Consider the following 17,377-nt stretch of genomic DNA (forward strand, 5'->3'; position numbering starts at 1 on the left):
CGATCAATATTGACCGTTGGATGGAGTGCTTAACATCTACGTTACGTTCATGCAATCCTACTACCGAAAATTCCTCATCATTTCCATTTCACTCGAGGTAATTATTCAATAGTCCCCCCCCTCCCACCCCAAATAATAATAATTGCACTTCCTCACACAAAATTTAAATTCATTAATGTATATACAAGTATAGGAATAATTATAATTTAATCTGGTACCGTTTGGTTGTGAAGACGAAAAAAATATAATATAAAAAAGATAAATAAATATACATAGGTAAAAATTTATATGAGACGGCTTCACGGGTAGTATTTTGTGAGACTGATCTCTTATTTGGGTCATCCATGAAAAATCATTACTTTTTATGTTAAGAGTATTATTTTTTATTGTGAATATCGGTAGGGTTGACCCGTCTCACAGATAAAAATTCGTGAGACCGTTTGTAAAAAAAAATCCAAATATTTAATGTCTTATCCTACGCACCATATGATTTTCGATGCTTTGCAATTTATCTTTCAAAAGCACTTAGTAACATTATGAAATCACAAATTGGTGCAAAAGGCAAAATCCCACTAATTAGAACAGATGGGAAAGCAGTATTCATCAGAAATACTCGTGCTTTAATTATTGAACGCTTTTGCTTTGAATTGACGATACAGACATCCATTCACTCAATTTCACGAACGTGGCCAGTTTAATATATTTACATATGAACCTTTTTGGAATTTTATAAAAGTGGAATGATGATTGCAAATTGAGTCAGCTGCCTTATTTGAAGCGAAGAAAAAGAGATTCAAATTTATTTCTCTAAAAAATTAAAGGGACATTTGGTTGGATGAATTTTATGCCATGGATTTGAAATTGTTTAATGAATTTAATTTTGATCGAATTCACCCTATCAACTTAAATGTTGTCCATGATTGCAATTGAATTAAATACATCGAAAATGGATGAATATTGTAAAATTTTGATTCAGTTATCAAATCAAATTCCACCATCTCTATGTCAAAATTTATCAAACTAAGTCTTCTCTTATAGATTCACGAACGTGCCACCATCAAGGAAACTTTTCTGGCCAACTCCCCTTTACTAACCAATTTTGTTTATGCATTTGTTCATCTTCAAAAGCTGATTAAGAACCCTTGGGCATATGTTGGGTTAGGTTGCAATCTAATAATGTTCTGAAATTTATATCATTGAACTTAAATATACCACAATTGTCCTCCGAGTCGTTGTCATATCTTCATTAAAAGCACACATCATTTCACCACAAATACAGGATATAGAAAACGAAACATATTTTGAAACAAAATACATTACAGAATATGATTATAGTATGAGGGCAACCCATAATAATAGTGACATTTCCTCAACAAGAAAAAGGAAAGAAAAAGAAAAAGGATATTGCACAATCAGTATTCCCATTCGAAGTGTACACTCATGTTTTTCTATCCAGCTACTTGTATAATAAATACTAAAATACAGAAGATATAAAGTGTGATAATAACTGAAAATGATTACTATTAGAAATAAATAAGCTAATAATAATTCTTAAAAATAAACTAATTATAGAATAAATTGTGAAGTCGACGTACTAAGCAAATATCTGCTGAATTACAGTTTCTGCATTTCCATTATACTGGACCAGAAGATGAATTGCATCTGCTCTGGGCAAAGCAAGAAATTCCTGAAACAAAACAAGATATGCAAGTCAAATATCATTTTCTGCAAACAGCAAGTACGACACAACTTAAATATTCATTATGACCAGATCCTCGTTGGGATTCAATCTCGGATTAGGTATTCGAACCTTTACACAACGATGAATTCCTCGACCAGAACTATGCTCCAAAATATATTCAAACAATATTCTATATATGCAGATCAATGACACATACCACTATTCTATATATGCAGATCAATGACACATACCACTATTCTATATATGCGCATGTATACGATATACCAAACAGAATAACATGAAATGAATTGCCAATGCGGCAAACTCTAGCACAAATGATTAAAACTACTCGAGCAGTTTTGGAGTTAGGAGGCTGGGAAAGCACAGTTTTCTCGAAATAGTTGTGTTACGTGGATTGAGAATAATATCACGGCTAATATACATCGCTCATGTTTTCTCGAAATAGTTGTGTTACGTGGATTGAGAATAATATCACGGCTAATATTCATCGCTCATTCTACACTTGACATATCTTACGAGTCTATGATATATAGGCATTGATCCACATGCGAAATTTTTTTTTTTTAAAACATAAAATTGAGGACTGAGACTCACCATAACTTTCAGTATAGCATTTTCGTCACATCCAATATCAGTGGACGAGATTTGATTAGGACTGTTACCATCTTCGTGAGTCCTAGTACTACCAGAGGATATCGTAACTTGTGAAGATCCTTGGGTGCAAGTATTACTGTAAGACTTGCAAGAAGTATCTCCAAGCACATGACTGTCGAGTTCTTTTAGGGAATTGATCCATAAAAGACCCTCAAACTGGTCTTTACACATTTGGAGCTTGAACCATTCACTATGCGAGTGTAGTGTAGCCCTTATAATTTTCATAAGCTGGGGTTCTTCAATGCCTAGCCGCCTACCAACAGCAACCTTTTTCACAAGACAGTCATGTGTTAATTGCCAACATCTCCAAAGCATAAAAGAAGAGCTAGTGACATATTAATCATTTCCAGAAATATATTATAGAAGACTTCAGAGCTCTTTTTTACGGTCTTACCACAGCCAAAACACAATACTTAGTGGTTGATGACTCAGCATGCTAGCATGCATACAAACAATGGGCAATCAGTTATATGAATGACAACGTGGCGAACAAATGCAATGAGATGATTAATGGTAGAAATCCATCCCTATAAACTTCTTATCCTAATTTACTGAATGAAAGCAGAACCCTCCGACTGAATAATCCAAACCATTCTTAGGCTCCTAATCTATAATTGTTACCCACCACTCACAATGTCTTACTACCAATTTTGCAATAGTCCTACAGATAATTTTCCATTTTTAAAGCTCTTTGATGACAATTTTTATTCTATTTGAAAGTAAATAAAGGTTCACAGGACAAGACATTATTTGTATGCATTGTTCCAGGTAACTCCAAGATGCTTGATATAGAGGTATAACGACGAAAGTAGAAAAGACAGAAGATTTATTATAGGGTCATGAACATGCAAAACCTGAAGTGAAGTTGCGAGGGTATCCAAGTGCAAGTTTTCAACAGTAGCTTCTTCATTCAGTTTGAGCAAAGTCAACAATGTCTCTTTCAAGGGCTTAAGCAGACTCAGATCTTTAGCGGCCAAAGGACCCAAATGGGATGAGGCAACCTTCAGTGCACTATGATAATCACCATTGCGGACAAGCTTCAGGAATTCAACCTGCATTCAGAATAAAATTCAGATTGATTTCTTTCTATCTTATAGGTAAGGAAATTTTTTTAAGCTTTCAACATAAGAGAATCAAACACAAATCAACCTGTTTCAGCTGGAATAACAACAAAGGGTTCTCAGTAAAAAATTCTGGATCCAAATAATTTATTTGTTCAACAACCTCCACTGCCATTCCCTTGCTTGCTAATTCCTTTATGCCCAGGATAATCATATACTTATCCGCAGTCTTGCTCAAAGTGTCCACTGCGGACGACGTATTCAAATCCTGTGGAATAACAGGATCATAATATTCAAGTAAATATCAATATAATCAGCACCTACTTCCGTAATCAACTATCATGACACAAAATCAGCACCTACTTTCGTAATCACCTACCATTTTTGTATCACCGAGACATTTATTGACAATAAGACCATGTTTGAAACTTCCGGAAACAAATTCTTGATTCTCATTTCTCCCCCTCCATCTCCTGCGCTTGCTTCTTTCCCCAGTTCCTGGACTTCTGTTTCTTTGCACAACTTTGTGGTCATCAGGTTGATGTCTTCCACTGGTGCTGCAGTCTTTGTTCAGATTGGTTGAATTGGAGCAATACCGCTCTTCCATGTATGCATTTGGCATGCCCAGCATATCTTTTCTAGTTTCCGAAGAACCCTCCGCATGAGTATTATTCACTGACATATCACTGTCAGAAACCACCGAACAATTTTGAGATAAACAACAAGGCTCTAATTGATCAACAGTTGAGGTTCCAGAGATCACTTGCATTCCTGTTAGGCAAGTTCATGAATCAAATGAAAATAAAAATTAAGAGTTGAAAACATCCTATAACTCAGGAATAAGCCCTTTACCAGCAGTAATGGAACCAGAATCGACAATACCCCTGTAAACACAATACTCCTGAACAAGTTCGTCAAGCACTGAGACATCTATTCTCATCCGGCTTAGTTCATTCTGTGACAATAAAAAATAAATTGATATCCCCGAATGTTTTAAAGTGATTCTCTAGTAATCAATTTACGAATCTTATTTATACTAAAGACAAATTAGGAATATAAAATGCAGCAAACAAGTCATCAAGCTCCAATGGCAAAATTGCCCTCGGATAGGACAGCTAACTGAATCACTTTGGGATTTCTACCATAGAATGTTCTGATCGAAGCTCATTATTCAGTGCACCTTGAACCATATGGTATTCGGTAAGCCTCTATCTCAAATCAAAATGCTCACTTGAAAACAGACTATTTCTTACTCTTTCTGACGGTATGTTTGGAAAATCATGCATTTTTAGTGGGTTAAATAATCAGTCTTCCCTAGAAACTAATTTAATTCACACTGTCAAATATATATACATTTTTAAGACGAATTTGAAGTATGACAAGTATGGTGCTCACAAGCATCTCCTGAAGAATTTAGCAATTTGAGATGGTTCGAAATAGTATCCCCCAACTTGGAAAACCCCCTCTTCCCCACCCACCCAAAAAAAGCTGCAGTATCACTCGTAGATCTTCATTTTTCTTCTGTTATTCTCATCTCCAATTTTAAATCTTCCGATGTCTCTCCTCCTGCAGCAATTAGCAATGACCGCTAATTTATCTTTTCATATCTATGCATCAAACACATGTGCGGCCTTTCAGTAGAAGCACATATTCTTCAATAACAAAAAATATAACTACAGAATCTAAACCTAAGTCGGTCGTGCAATTTACATTTGATTAAACACTGATTAAGAGTGAACATTACCATATATTATGTTCCTTTATTTCAGCATGCGTGATTTTATGCTCATGGCTCACCACCCATCGAAACAGCTTTTTCCATTCAATGTAAGTAGAATTGAGTAGTTAAAATAATTCCTAGACAAATCAAATAATTTGCAGGACACAAACCTTAAATGCTTGATGCAAATCTCCCTTGGCAAACCTCAAGCTATCAATGGCACCCTGCCTTGTAAGCTCCACAGCATGAGCGAGGGCTTGAATGTCCACCTTGTGTATAAGCAGATGATAAATAATATCAGAGCATAACTAAATTGATTATTTAATAAAATTCAGACATCTTTTTCATATTTAGCTGCCTAAAGAGGTCCAAAATAAAATCAAACAATTTTGGACATGGTCGAGGATATCTCACCTCATCAAATGGAGGCACTTCACTCAAACTTTCTTGTGGTATTGCCGGGGGATCGCGTTCCTCGAGGAGCAGCCTCTCTGTAAGATCAGATATGGGAGATGAAAGGCCTTGACGGCGGCAAAATCCCTTGTGTATGCTGCAAATTGAATGCAAAACCTTGGTCAAGCCAAATCCTCCACAATGGCTAAGGTTGTGTTAAAAAAAATAAATAAATTGAATACAAAATCCATAAAATTTGTAGCAGCTGATGTAGAAACTCAACATTAACCGCCGAAATAGATGTATATCATTTTGTCAAATACCAAAACACAGGACCATCAGCCAACTACTACTTTATTTTATTTTTTTAAAAAAAAAAAAGAAAACTGAAATTATTTGTGCACAGTTACATTAGTTTTGCCATCCACGTATTGGTCAGATTGGTACCAATCTTTCCTTAAAAGTGAGAGTTCATGGATGGACTCTAACCCGTGCAATCCCCAATTCCCTCGTGTAATAACCACATACTAGAACGAGCACGTCATAAATAATGTTACAGGTTAAGGGTACCTTATCAGATATCTCAATGCCATGGAAAAGATAGGATCATATGCATTTAGATGGGCCGTTAAGACAGATGATAACAGCCCAGCAATGTCGAACCTTCTCTTTTTGGACCACTGAAACAAAGGTAACAAATCCCATTAATAGTGATGCAATCACAAGTAGCACTGAATGGACTCAAATAAGGTTTACACTCACAGTTATAACTAGTGCCCCTATGCACGTGTTGCATGCTTAAACAATTGTTTCTTTTTTGTGGCTAATTATTTTTGGAATTAAGCTAATTTTTCTATATATAACTACGAATAATTATATTGAAAATATCTTTAATTATTTTGTTGTAGTCTGTAGTTATTGTTTAAATAATGTGTGATTTTTTTTAAAAAAATAATGATGCAATTATATTAAAAATATATGCCATCTATATAGATGATGTGTGAAATTTTTGTATAAATAACTTAGCAATCATATTAAATATATATGTAATTTATTTTGTGGGAGAGGGGTCTTATGGTAATTTCAAAATTAATTTGTTTAGAGAAATAGAGGTAGTATCGTTTTTTGAAAAATGATCGTACCAAGAGATCGATTTACTTAGTATTTCGGGTAGATTCTTTGTAATATAGTATGGATATGATTGATAACAAAATAATAACAATAATATTTTGTTGGGGTAGTTTTCCTTCTAAATAACTATCTTTCACAAGTTAATAGATTTATAATGAGCCAATCCTAATACTTTTCCTCGGGATATGGCAATAGTAATCATGCCAGAATTCCCCAACTCCACCTTAGCCAATGTTATATTGAGAATATTATTGTAACGACTGTCAGGCTTAGACTTTTAAGGAGGTCAAGAGCAAAGGAATGTGTAATATTTCGCTAACTCCAGCTTCTTCCACCACCTGATATTAATCGCTGTCAAGACTTTTCCTCTCACTTTACTCACCTGCGACTAGTTTACTTATTTATTTACGGAATTTAAGAAAAGAATTGATCAGAGGGGTCTAGGATTGTTATAAAGCTCATAAGTTTATGTCTACTATCATTGCTTGTGAAGAATGCAGATATATTTTATACAATAGGAATTCCTTGCACGTGATAGAATAAGAAGAGAGCAAGTAATGTTTCCCATTTTGAGAAGTTAATGTAGCTTTATGGCCATGACATTTCATTCCATGCTTAAAACGATCGCATCATTAATTTTTTTCTAAAATCCTTGAAGCATAAATCCATGGCTTAAAATGACATTCAAACCATTGCAAGCTAAAAACTAATTCTAAAATCCTTGCGGCATAATTTCATGGCTTAAAAAGACATTTAAATCAATGCAGTTCCTTTAATGTGAATGACAAGAACATTCAGCTGTAAGCCTCTGAAGTAAACTAGATTACCACTTACCTCATTCGCCACTGGAGACGTCTGATCGTCTTGGTCATAAATGAAGGCCAAAAGCACATGCTTAAAATCCTCGTATGCTTCCTTTCATTAGAATCGACAATGTATCAGTGATTCACGCAAAAACAGTGAGTATTCAAAATCCACTAACACCTCAATTATAAGGAACGAAAATGTATCAAAAAAGCAAAGCACGATGAATACGTCCAATAGCATTTTTTTAAACGGGGAAAAAGTTTATTTCTGCTTCCCTCAATGTCAAAATGATATTACTGATGCAATTCCTAATTAGATCAAAAAACTCAAATTGAATCACAACAATATCTAGCCAAGCACTGTAAGCCCAGTTGGCACTTGTCTCTCTTCGCCAGAGCTTATTAGGTCGATTCCCACCCGATCAATGCATAAAAATATACGTATGTACGTATGTAGAATCTTACCGGGTAGGCATCCAGGGCACACGGAGCAAGAGACGTCCGGATGCACTTAATGGCAGAATCGTGATCTTCAGCAGTTCCTCTCCTTAATAACTCGATAAATCTCTGCAGGCCAACAATCAATAACGAAGCATAAATACAACCATTAAACTTAAATTTGCTTGCCCCAAAAAGAAATAACAAAATCCAATCCACGGAAATCACAAACCTGCTTCTGCAGACGGAAGAGGAGGCGGTGATCGTTGAGCACGTCTGGTGAGTGAGACTGCAGAAGATCGATGGCGGAGTCGACATCTCCGGATTCTAACAAATGTCTGATCTGGCGAATCATCACCCGCCACCTGTACGACGAAGAAGATGGCGTGGGCGGCGACGGAGGCGAGGAGTCCTCAATCAATTGCTCGGATTTGGCGAAGTCAGTAAGGAGAGCGTCCAAAGCTTCCCAATTCACAGGAATCGAATCCATGGATGTTTGAATCTTGTCTGATTGCACTGAATCTTCTGGAAGTTCAATAATGAATGCTATCGTTGTTCTTTGTTGAATAATAATTTGAGATCTTTAATGGAGTGGTGGATGCTTGGAGAGGGCGGTTACCATAGTTACCGGTGGAATCTAAAGGTTGTAGGAAGCGCCACGTCTTTCCAACGACGGCCAAACGAGCTGATCGTGGTTAAATAATTTTATTTTAAAAAATTACTTTTTTTATATATATAATATAATATAATTTACCTTCTCGAGATTATATCAATCTTACTTTTATTCTAGTTAAATTTAGAAACTGCAAATCTCTAGAAGTATTTATCAACCTCACAATCGCCATCTCACATTGATGTAGTCAAATAAACGATATTACTTCATTTGAAATATATGTGTAATAATTAATTTGAATAGACATATGTCACTCTAAGTCGAGTAAGGAGCTCCAACGGATCAAATCAATAATTTATAGTTTTTAGAGAATTTGAGTGAAGATAATGGCTTCAATAGCACCTGCAAACAATGAAAGGAACTCGTGAATGGGCGCCGGAGGGGTGTCCGACGTGGCCACTCCGATGCTTAAGTCAGCAGGTTGAAGATGAACACAAGCAATATTTGGGAGAAAATATGTATAATGCTTAAGAGTTCAAAGATTTCAGAATCAGTAAATTAGAAGGATACCTACTATTTATAGGAGAAAATGGGGTAGGTACCTCGTTTCCCGCGCCTACATACTAAATATGTCAAGTCGGCCGTCCATACCTCCTGATGACTTATATGACACGCCAAAGTCAAGTTGCTCTGACAGATAAGATTGTCCATATTAATATACTCAAGTGCATCACGCTTTTCGAGGTTCTCAGGTAGAATTCCTCCCTAGAGATTTATACAAGAGCTCGGGCGTCTGGTTGCCTGGGGAGTAGAGCCCGGGCTTGCACCGGCCCGGCTTCAGAAGAATCCATCCTGCCAATTGACCCTAATTTGGGAATCCATTTAATATCCCGGGTCATCAATGTCCCGGGTTCTTACCAGGGTATCACCACTCATCCCTAAATAGTCAGGCTAGAGTCATACTCGCTGTCCCGATTAGTCATGCTTGGGTTCCCAAAGAGATGATCAATCTTGTTATATAAAGGCATCGGGGGCTTCATGTCTCCCAAAGATGGGATGAGGAGCCGGAGTCTCGCGTCTCATGGATAAGATGTCGGGGCCTCGGGTCTCCCGGGCTCGAAATGATCGAGGTGCAGAGCCCCGGGCCAGGATACGGCTCCCTGGACTTAATAGATAACCAGGGTGCGGAGCCCTGGCCTTCATGAATGGTCGAGGTACGGAGCCCCGAACCAGGATACGTATCCCTGGACTTTTAGAACCAAGGTGCGGAGCCTTGGGCCGGGGAACATGTCCCGGGACTTGCGAATGGTCGAGGTGTGGTTCCCCGAGCCAGGATGTAGTGCCCTGGGCTTTTAGAACCAAGGTGCGGAGCTTTGGGCCGGGGAACATGTCTCGGGACTTATGAATGGTCGAGGTGTGGTTCCCCAAGCCAGGGTGTAGTGCCCTGGGCTTTTTGTTGGTCGAGGTGTGGTTCCCCGAGCCAGGGTGTTTGTGCCCTGGGCTTAAGATAAGGGTGCCTGGGTCTCATGCCTCCCGGTATTTAAATAAGAATGCTGGGGCCTCATGCCTCCCGGACTTTCAAGAAGGTGTCGGGGTGGTCTAGCATGTCTGCCCGGGATCTCGCATGATCTGCCTGGGATCTGGCATGGTATGCCCGGGTTCTGGATGTCTGCCTGGGCTCTGGCATGATCTGCCCAGGATCTGGATGTCTGCCTGGGCTCTGGCATGATCTGCCCGGGCTCTGGCATGTCTGTCCAGGCTCTGGATGTCTGCCCGGGCTCTGGCATGATCTGCCCGGGATCTGGCATGGTATGCCCGGGTTCTGGCATGTCTACCCGGGATCTGGCATGGTATGCTCGGGTTCTGGCATGTCTGCCCGGGCTCTGGCATGATCTGCCCGGGATCTTAACTTTTCTGCTTCTTCTGCTATATTAGTTTTATTAAAAACCAAATCACTAACCTAGAAATACTGAATTAGAATTCATTTTTGGTAGAGTGAAACTTCTCTAGTTGAGCTAAATTAGGTGTCTAATATAGTTGTATGCTACTGAGCGCATAGCAAATACTTTTCCACGCCAATCCGGAATAGCTGCTGAGCTTCGAGCCCATATGAAAATTCCTAGATAAAATCTGAGTGCCGAGCTGGTCGGACTTATTTTTGAATGAAAACCATATCTACGTCTTGAGCTCAAGTTCCCACAGACGGCGCCAATGATGTGACTTCGTTGAAATGGATGAGCCGGGTAAGGAGCTCCAACAGGTCAAATCAATAATTTATAGTTTTTAGGGAATTTGAGTGAAGATAATGGCTTCAATAGCACCTGCAAACAATGAAAGGAACTCGTGAATGGACGCCGGAAGGGTGTCCGGCGTGGCCACTCCGATGCTTAAGTCAGCAGGTTGAAGATGAACACAAGCAATATTTGGGAGAAAATATGTATAATGCTTAAGAGTTCAAAGATTTCAGAATCAGTAAATTAGAAGGATACCTGCTATTTATAGGAGAAAATGGGGTAGGTACCTCGTTTCCCGTGCCTACCTACTAAATATGTCAAGTCGGCCGTCCATACCTCCTGATGACTTATATGACACGCCAAAGTCAAGTTGCTCTGACAGATAAGATTGTCCATATCAATATACTCAAGTGCATCACGCTTTTCGAGGTTCTCAAGTAGAATTCCTCCCTGGAGACTTATACAAGAGCTCGGGCGTCTGGTTGCCCGGGGAGTAGAGCTCGGGCTTGCACCGGCCCGGCTTCAGAAGAATCCATCATGCCAATTGACCCTAATTTGAGAATCCATTTAATATCTCGGGTCATCAATGACCCGGGTTCTTACCAGGGTATCACAAAAATTATAAATATTCATTCAACTGCATCACGAACAAATGTTAAAAATGTTGAAAGTTATCCAATAAAAATCCTCCAAATGCTCAAGTAAAAGATCTATCAGATAAAGCCTTGTGACAAAACAAGATAACTTGAAATGGAAAATGTGAACTGTCTTTTACGTAATGTTTACATTGGTCTATTTATTGACTTTTCAAAAGCTTAACGGAGCCATGATTTCAAGCTTAGCGCTTTAAATAATAAAAAAAAACCAACAATTAATTAATTAAATATTAATATGTACCAGTTCCTTGTTTACAGAATATTTTTTTATGATCATCCGGATGTGCGGCTAATGATGATGTCACTGAATACGGGCAGGTTGATCCAACCAGAGAACCAAATCCAGGTTCGAAAAAGTTTGGTGTCCAAAAAGAAGTTGAAACATAGGGGACGTCGGCCCCCAATCACCTCTGTTTCTAAACGAATATTTGGCAAAGAGGTGTCCAATCTTTGCTGCAGAAATATGGTTTGGACATTGTGTGGTTTGCATTATATTATTTATCGGACGTCGTTTATGGAATAACATATCTGATTTGAAGGCATACGCTAAGTTCCTACCTCCATGGATGAAAATTACACTCAATATCAAAAGATCTTGAGTGTATGTTGTGAATCACATCCTATGATAATTGAATCACATAAAGTTAATGTTAATTATACAAACTATCATGATTAAATAATAAAATTATATATAAAAAAATTATCTATACCATTTATTGAGTAGGTCTCTTGTGAGACGATCTCACGAATCTTTATCTGTGAGACGGGTCAACCTTCCCGATATTGACAATAAAAAGTAATACTCTTAACATAAAAAATAATATTTTTTCATTGATGACCCAAATAAAAGATCCGTCTCACAAAATACGAACCTTGAGACCATCTCACACAAGTTTTTACTTCATTTATTATGAGGTGAAGTCTTTAGCGATTTCATCAATTTCTTTTTGACAAAAATACCATCATTAAATCACACTATAAATTTCATGACCTTAAAACAACAACAAAAAAAACAAATATTTATATTTAATTTAAAATATGAAACAAAAAAAATAAACTTAATGAAAAGAAATAAACACAAAAATTATTCAAACAAATTATATAAATATAAAAAAATAGTTAAAAATATATTGATTTCAACATACGATCACATGCGAATATTGAATAATACAAATTTAAGTTAGTAAAATACATCGGCCGGGCCAGTCGAGATGAACACGAGTAACAGATTCAAAGTGCAATATAATACAATTCCCATTGTGGCTTCATTGCTTTCCATGAATGTTACAATGCTTTCTCCGAGAAACATAAGAAAGCAAAGAAAGCAATTTCACACACCAAAATGAATAATGTTTCGGATTCTGTATTCACCTGTGGGGAGCTTCCGTTTCACGACCATAACTAGTAGTTAACACTTGGTGAGTATCTCAGCTCCATCTTTGGTTATTAAGATGGTGTGTTCAAATTGAGCAGAAAGGCTCCCGTCCTCTGTGATGACGGTCCAATTGTCGTTCCACATTTTCGGATGGATGCTTCCAATCGTCAGCATTGGTTCTGAGAACGGACGTGATACAATCAAATGTTAAATTACGGGTGATTTTACCTGAATGCATTTATTTGATATTCCCATATTTGACAGGAGGCGAGAGAATCAATGCATGTATTGATCTTGATGTATGGATGGCGGACTAGAAAAAAAAATATTACCAATGGTGAAAGTTTGGTTTAACTCCATCTTTCCACGTTCATTATTCCCTAGCAAAACAATATGTTTGTTTAGCCAAGTAAATGATCAGTACACTTCTGTAAAAGAGGTTTCATTAGTCCCTCAATTATTTGCATGTTAAAATCATATTAACAGGATTGGAAATATTATAAAAACTGAAATGGGTATAGGTTGTGGAATTACTGTAATGAAGGACTACAGGATCACTATGAAAAGCCCGTCCAACTCCATGACCAACGAACTGCTCGACAACCCCATAATGGTGCTTATCTGCATGGTCACTTTGAGGATAACATTAATGTTTAGGCTATGTTCTGGCAAAAACTCATTGGTAACAAATTGAAGAGATATGTTCCAGATAGACAAAGATGGTCACACAACTGCTACAATATTAAATTTAGACATCAGTTAAATGCATATACATGTGCACAGTATACACAAATGCAACTTATGTTTTTCACCTATCAACAATATAGATAATGGCACTGATCATATAAATGTAAAAATTACAGCCACTGTAAATACGTGAGGGGAAAGGGACTTCAGCAAATGCCTTACTGTATTGTCTTGCCAATTTTGTTAAGTTCCACTCCTGGTGCACATATCGATATTGCTTTGTCGAGACATTCTTTAGTTACCTAGGGAAGATAAAAATGACTCTTTGAAAAAGAGAAAAGGATGGAAATTTTTAAAATCATAGCAAACCGTTGAATCATCATAATGCACTATTAACTTAACATCATAAATAGCTATCGGAGTATATAATTAAATTAAAGCTCCTTTCAACAATATAAAAAATGAATGAAATGAGTCCTATCAGAAACAATACCTTTACAAAGTTCCTGGCATTCTCCTCAACCTCTCCAACAAAAAACGTTGCAGATGTATCACCGTGATAGCCCTGAAAATCATGGTAGGTTCAGTGAAAAATGTAGTAAAATTCCATAGAGAAATTAAGGAATTTACAGAATGAGCTACACATAAGTTGTTCATAAAAAACTAGCAGAAAACTATTTGAATGACAAAACATCAGTGGCTCACATACTGTAACGATGAATGAAAACAATTCAAAGGTCAAGGAATAACTTCGAATAGGACGGCAAAAGAGCGTTTTTTTATCAAATAATAAAGCTGATCTGCAAAGGCGATTAAAGTAAGTATTCATTTAAGTTTCCTATCAAAAAAAAATTTTTTTTTAAAAAAGTAAGTATTCATTTTGATCAATCACCTCAATATTGCAAAAGTCATCCTTTTATTAATGCAATATTAGACTATTAGTAGTACATAGAACATGGCATGAATTATATAACTACTTGTTATAGACAAAAGTTATCATTTTAGTCTAAATTTCTCAAAACAGCAAATAATATATAATTCACAAACTATCACAATCTTCACGTTCAAAACATACTAGGAATTCAATTTGCCATTGAGAGACATATATCAATGGAAACAGTTTTGTCAGAAACAAGGATACTCCTTAGAGGAGAGGCCACATATGAGAACAAATTGAAATATTGTTAAACGAAGAATGCTTACATTAAGATACACTGTAACATCAATGTTGATAATGTCACCATCCTGAAAAGACAATATAACACGGTGATTTTTAAATGGAAATCATGAAAGAAACTATGATGTTGTAGAAAAGACCAAGTATTACAAACCTCGAGTGCACGTGAATCTGGGATTCCATGGCAAATGCATTCATTTATGGATGTGCAGACACTCTTTGGAAAGCCACCATAACCAAGAGGAGAGGGATAAGCTCCATTGTCAATGATCATTTGATGAACTGCTAAGTCAATTTCATCTGTTGTGATGCCTGACTGCCGGGATAAGTACAACACAATTTTGAAAATACAATTTGATGCATAAGTTCAAATCTATGCATTTGTGCATGAATATAATGACTCGGCTCAAACAAACAAACACGATAACACAAACAACACTAATATTTATACGAAACCTTATGAGAAATCCACCTTCACTAAAGTTCCAGCATACTGAAGAACCTGGGCAGCAAGCCTTCCCGAAGCTCTCATGCACTCTATGCCTTTCTCGTCATGCACCTCAGGACCACTTGCAATGCCAGGTGGTTTCTTAGATTTAACATATGGAGGTGTTTGTATGTGCTCAGGGACTGGCCGTCTTGGAGAAACTTTCCCAGGCTTTAAACGTTTCCATGTGCTATTCGTGGATTCTTCTGTACTTCTGTCAGGAGAAGTGAAAAAAATCAGCCACGAAATAAATCATAAATCTTTTGTTCAATGATCACTTAAGCCACTCATAAATAACATACAACATTAACAATTAGAAAACCCTGTTATCTGTTTCAAAAAAGAGTCAAAAGGAATCAGGTCCCTGTAATCTATATCCATCTTCTAGAGCAGCAAATAGCATTAAAACTCACTACTCTACATTCTTCTTGGGTTAATATCTCCAATTAATGGATTTATCTAGAAGTAAGAAGCGAAATATTATTTTAATCATCTAATAAGAAAGAGCTCAAGCAAAATGTAGATATTTTATAGGGATGGAAAGTATTTAAAAGCCAGCATGTTAACCATCAACTTGCAATTAGATAAAGGCTCGTTGCTGGTTTGAGATAGGTATAGAGCTCCTCTTTTTCTTTTTCTCTTAATATTATTCCTCTATCTTTCAATGGCTTTCACCACCACGATTAGCCCAGTCCCCTTACTATAGTGTATTATTGGTCGAAGAGCCACTTTACTTGTAAGGTCACAGGAAGTCAAAACACAAATTCTTTAAACCCAAATCCAAAAGAATGAAAATTCAGAGTATGTGTCAATGGAGATAGAGTAGGCAATAAAAGGATGAAATATGCACTCGTAATGGGAACAGACATGGTATTTTATGCCAACAAAATAGAAAGCATACCTTTGGTTGAACAACAAATTTGTGATTCCAGAAAATGTTCTAGACACTTCCATTGAAGCATGGCTTCTTCCTGTTTGAACATAAGAATTTAATTAACCAACCTTGAAAAAGAACCTTTACAGGAACAAGATTCTTGATAATTATATAAAAAGGAGGCCGCAATATGTGTAAGTTTCATAGGATGCATCTTTTAGCAAAATTTTCAAAATTTCGTAGGAAACAATTGAATATCAAAAAACTAAATAATGAAGAAAAATAGATCCAGAGTAAACTTATTGCATATACAAGTAAAAGAACCATCAAGACATAAATCCACACGAAGAATTAGAGATATCCTCTAGATAAATGTCAGTAACCCAATTTGTGGTGTGGGTTTTGGTAGGGGTTATAAGATGAATTGAATCAGCTGTTCGACTCGAGCTTGATTATAATGAGCTCGAGCTCGAGCTTTCGCATGATAATTAGAAAACTAACAAGCTCACTCGCGAGCCTCTTATTACCATTATAATTAATCTCTGCAGTGACCATATACTATATAATGTAAATTGTCTAAATAGTATAACAATTAAAAACCAATTAACTGATATTCATATGCCAATTTTCATATAATTTGAATGGAAGACCACCTTGCTCTCCTCCCGCTCACTTCTTCCGATTCAAATTGAATACAAATTTCCATCCACTCAAATTCAAGTCACCCATGTCAAAACATCCATCCAGACCAGAAATAATTGATCTAATTCAGCTTGAAATTCGAACGTATATCGAGCAAACCTGGGTTGAAACGGAGGAGCCGATGAACTGAAGCAGCATAAATCAATGGAAGGTGGCGGCGGTCTCCGAGGAAGGTGGAGAATAAACGGGGTTGAAATTGAATTGGAGTGCCAGCCACCATTCCGCCTCGCTTCTCACCTCTATCCGCGGGATGCTGCCTGCTGGTCTCTTTTCCCAGCTCAGTGTCGATGCTAATGGCACAGAGTGCAGCAATTCTGGATAACATCATTGCATAGATGATAAAGTAGGGGGCTTGTTTATGGGCCTGGACTTGGATACCATTGTGAGTAGCCCAGTTGTAAATATTTCAGCCCATATAAGGCCACAAGGGGTTGAGGTGAGAATAAAATCGAGTTAACTATGGAATTGAATTATTACTTCCGAATTCGACTCAAGTTTGGTTCATTCTGCAACTTGTTCTTTATATATATAACCAGTAGTCTTGTGGGTTTTGGTGATGCAAGCTGCAAGGTTCTGTTTGCTTGGAACATTTCCAATTGAAAGTTTATTATTTTTTAGAAAATCTTTTTAGACAGTCTCACAAATATATATTCATAATGCGAGGGCC

The 17,377-nt window shown here is 37.0% G+C and overlaps 2 protein-coding genes across 4 annotated transcripts; both read right to left on the bottom strand.

Moving 5' to 3' along the window:
- Positions 1-1,394: 1,394 nt before the first annotated feature.
- On the bottom strand, positions 1,395-8,575 carry LOC140976193 (uncharacterized). 2 transcript variants are annotated; one of them, XM_073440139.1, is made up of 12 exons: positions 8,138-8,575; positions 7,933-8,034; positions 7,496-7,576; positions 6,101-6,210; positions 5,552-5,687; positions 5,308-5,406; positions 4,270-4,372; positions 3,797-4,188; positions 3,581-3,685; positions 3,211-3,408; positions 2,297-2,623; positions 1,395-1,687 (listed from the first exon to the last, which is right to left on the bottom strand). In XM_073440139.1, the coding sequence occupies exons 1-12, from the start codon at positions 8,393-8,395 to the stop codon at positions 1,595-1,597; spliced, it is 2,004 nt and encodes a 667-aa protein (XP_073296240.1). In that variant the 5' UTR covers positions 8,396-8,575; the 3' UTR covers positions 1,395-1,594. The 2 variants fall into 2 exon arrangements, with proteins under 2 accessions (XP_073296240.1, XP_073296238.1); XM_073440137.1 differs by having other exon boundaries at positions 3,506-3,685; positions 8,138-8,573.
- A 3,952-nt stretch (positions 8,576-12,527) lies between these two features.
- LOC140976194 (methionine aminopeptidase 1D, chloroplastic/mitochondrial) lies at positions 12,528-17,030 on the bottom strand. Of its 2 annotated transcripts, XM_073440140.1 has the most exons (10): positions 16,810-17,030; positions 16,036-16,105; positions 15,120-15,348; positions 14,802-14,963; positions 14,674-14,715; positions 13,964-14,035; positions 13,693-13,772; positions 13,318-13,415; positions 13,116-13,163; positions 12,528-12,962 (listed from the first exon to the last, which is right to left on the bottom strand). In XM_073440140.1, the coding sequence occupies exons 1-10, from the start codon at positions 16,928-16,930 to the stop codon at positions 12,817-12,819; spliced, it is 1,068 nt and encodes a 355-aa protein (XP_073296241.1). In that variant the 5' UTR covers positions 16,931-17,030; the 3' UTR covers positions 12,528-12,816. The 2 variants fall into 2 exon arrangements, 1 of the variants encoding a protein (XP_073296241.1); XR_012175173.1 differs by lacking the exon at positions 12,528-12,962 and having other exon boundaries at positions 13,110-13,163; positions 13,318-13,404.
- Positions 17,031-17,377: the final 347 nt, after the last annotated feature.

Source organism: Primulina huaijiensis, chromosome 5 (assembly GCF_012295235.1).
Source record: "Primulina huaijiensis isolate GDHJ02 chromosome 5, ASM1229523v2, whole genome shotgun sequence".
Taxonomy (NCBI): Eukaryota; Viridiplantae; Streptophyta; class Magnoliopsida; order Lamiales; family Gesneriaceae; genus Primulina; species Primulina huaijiensis.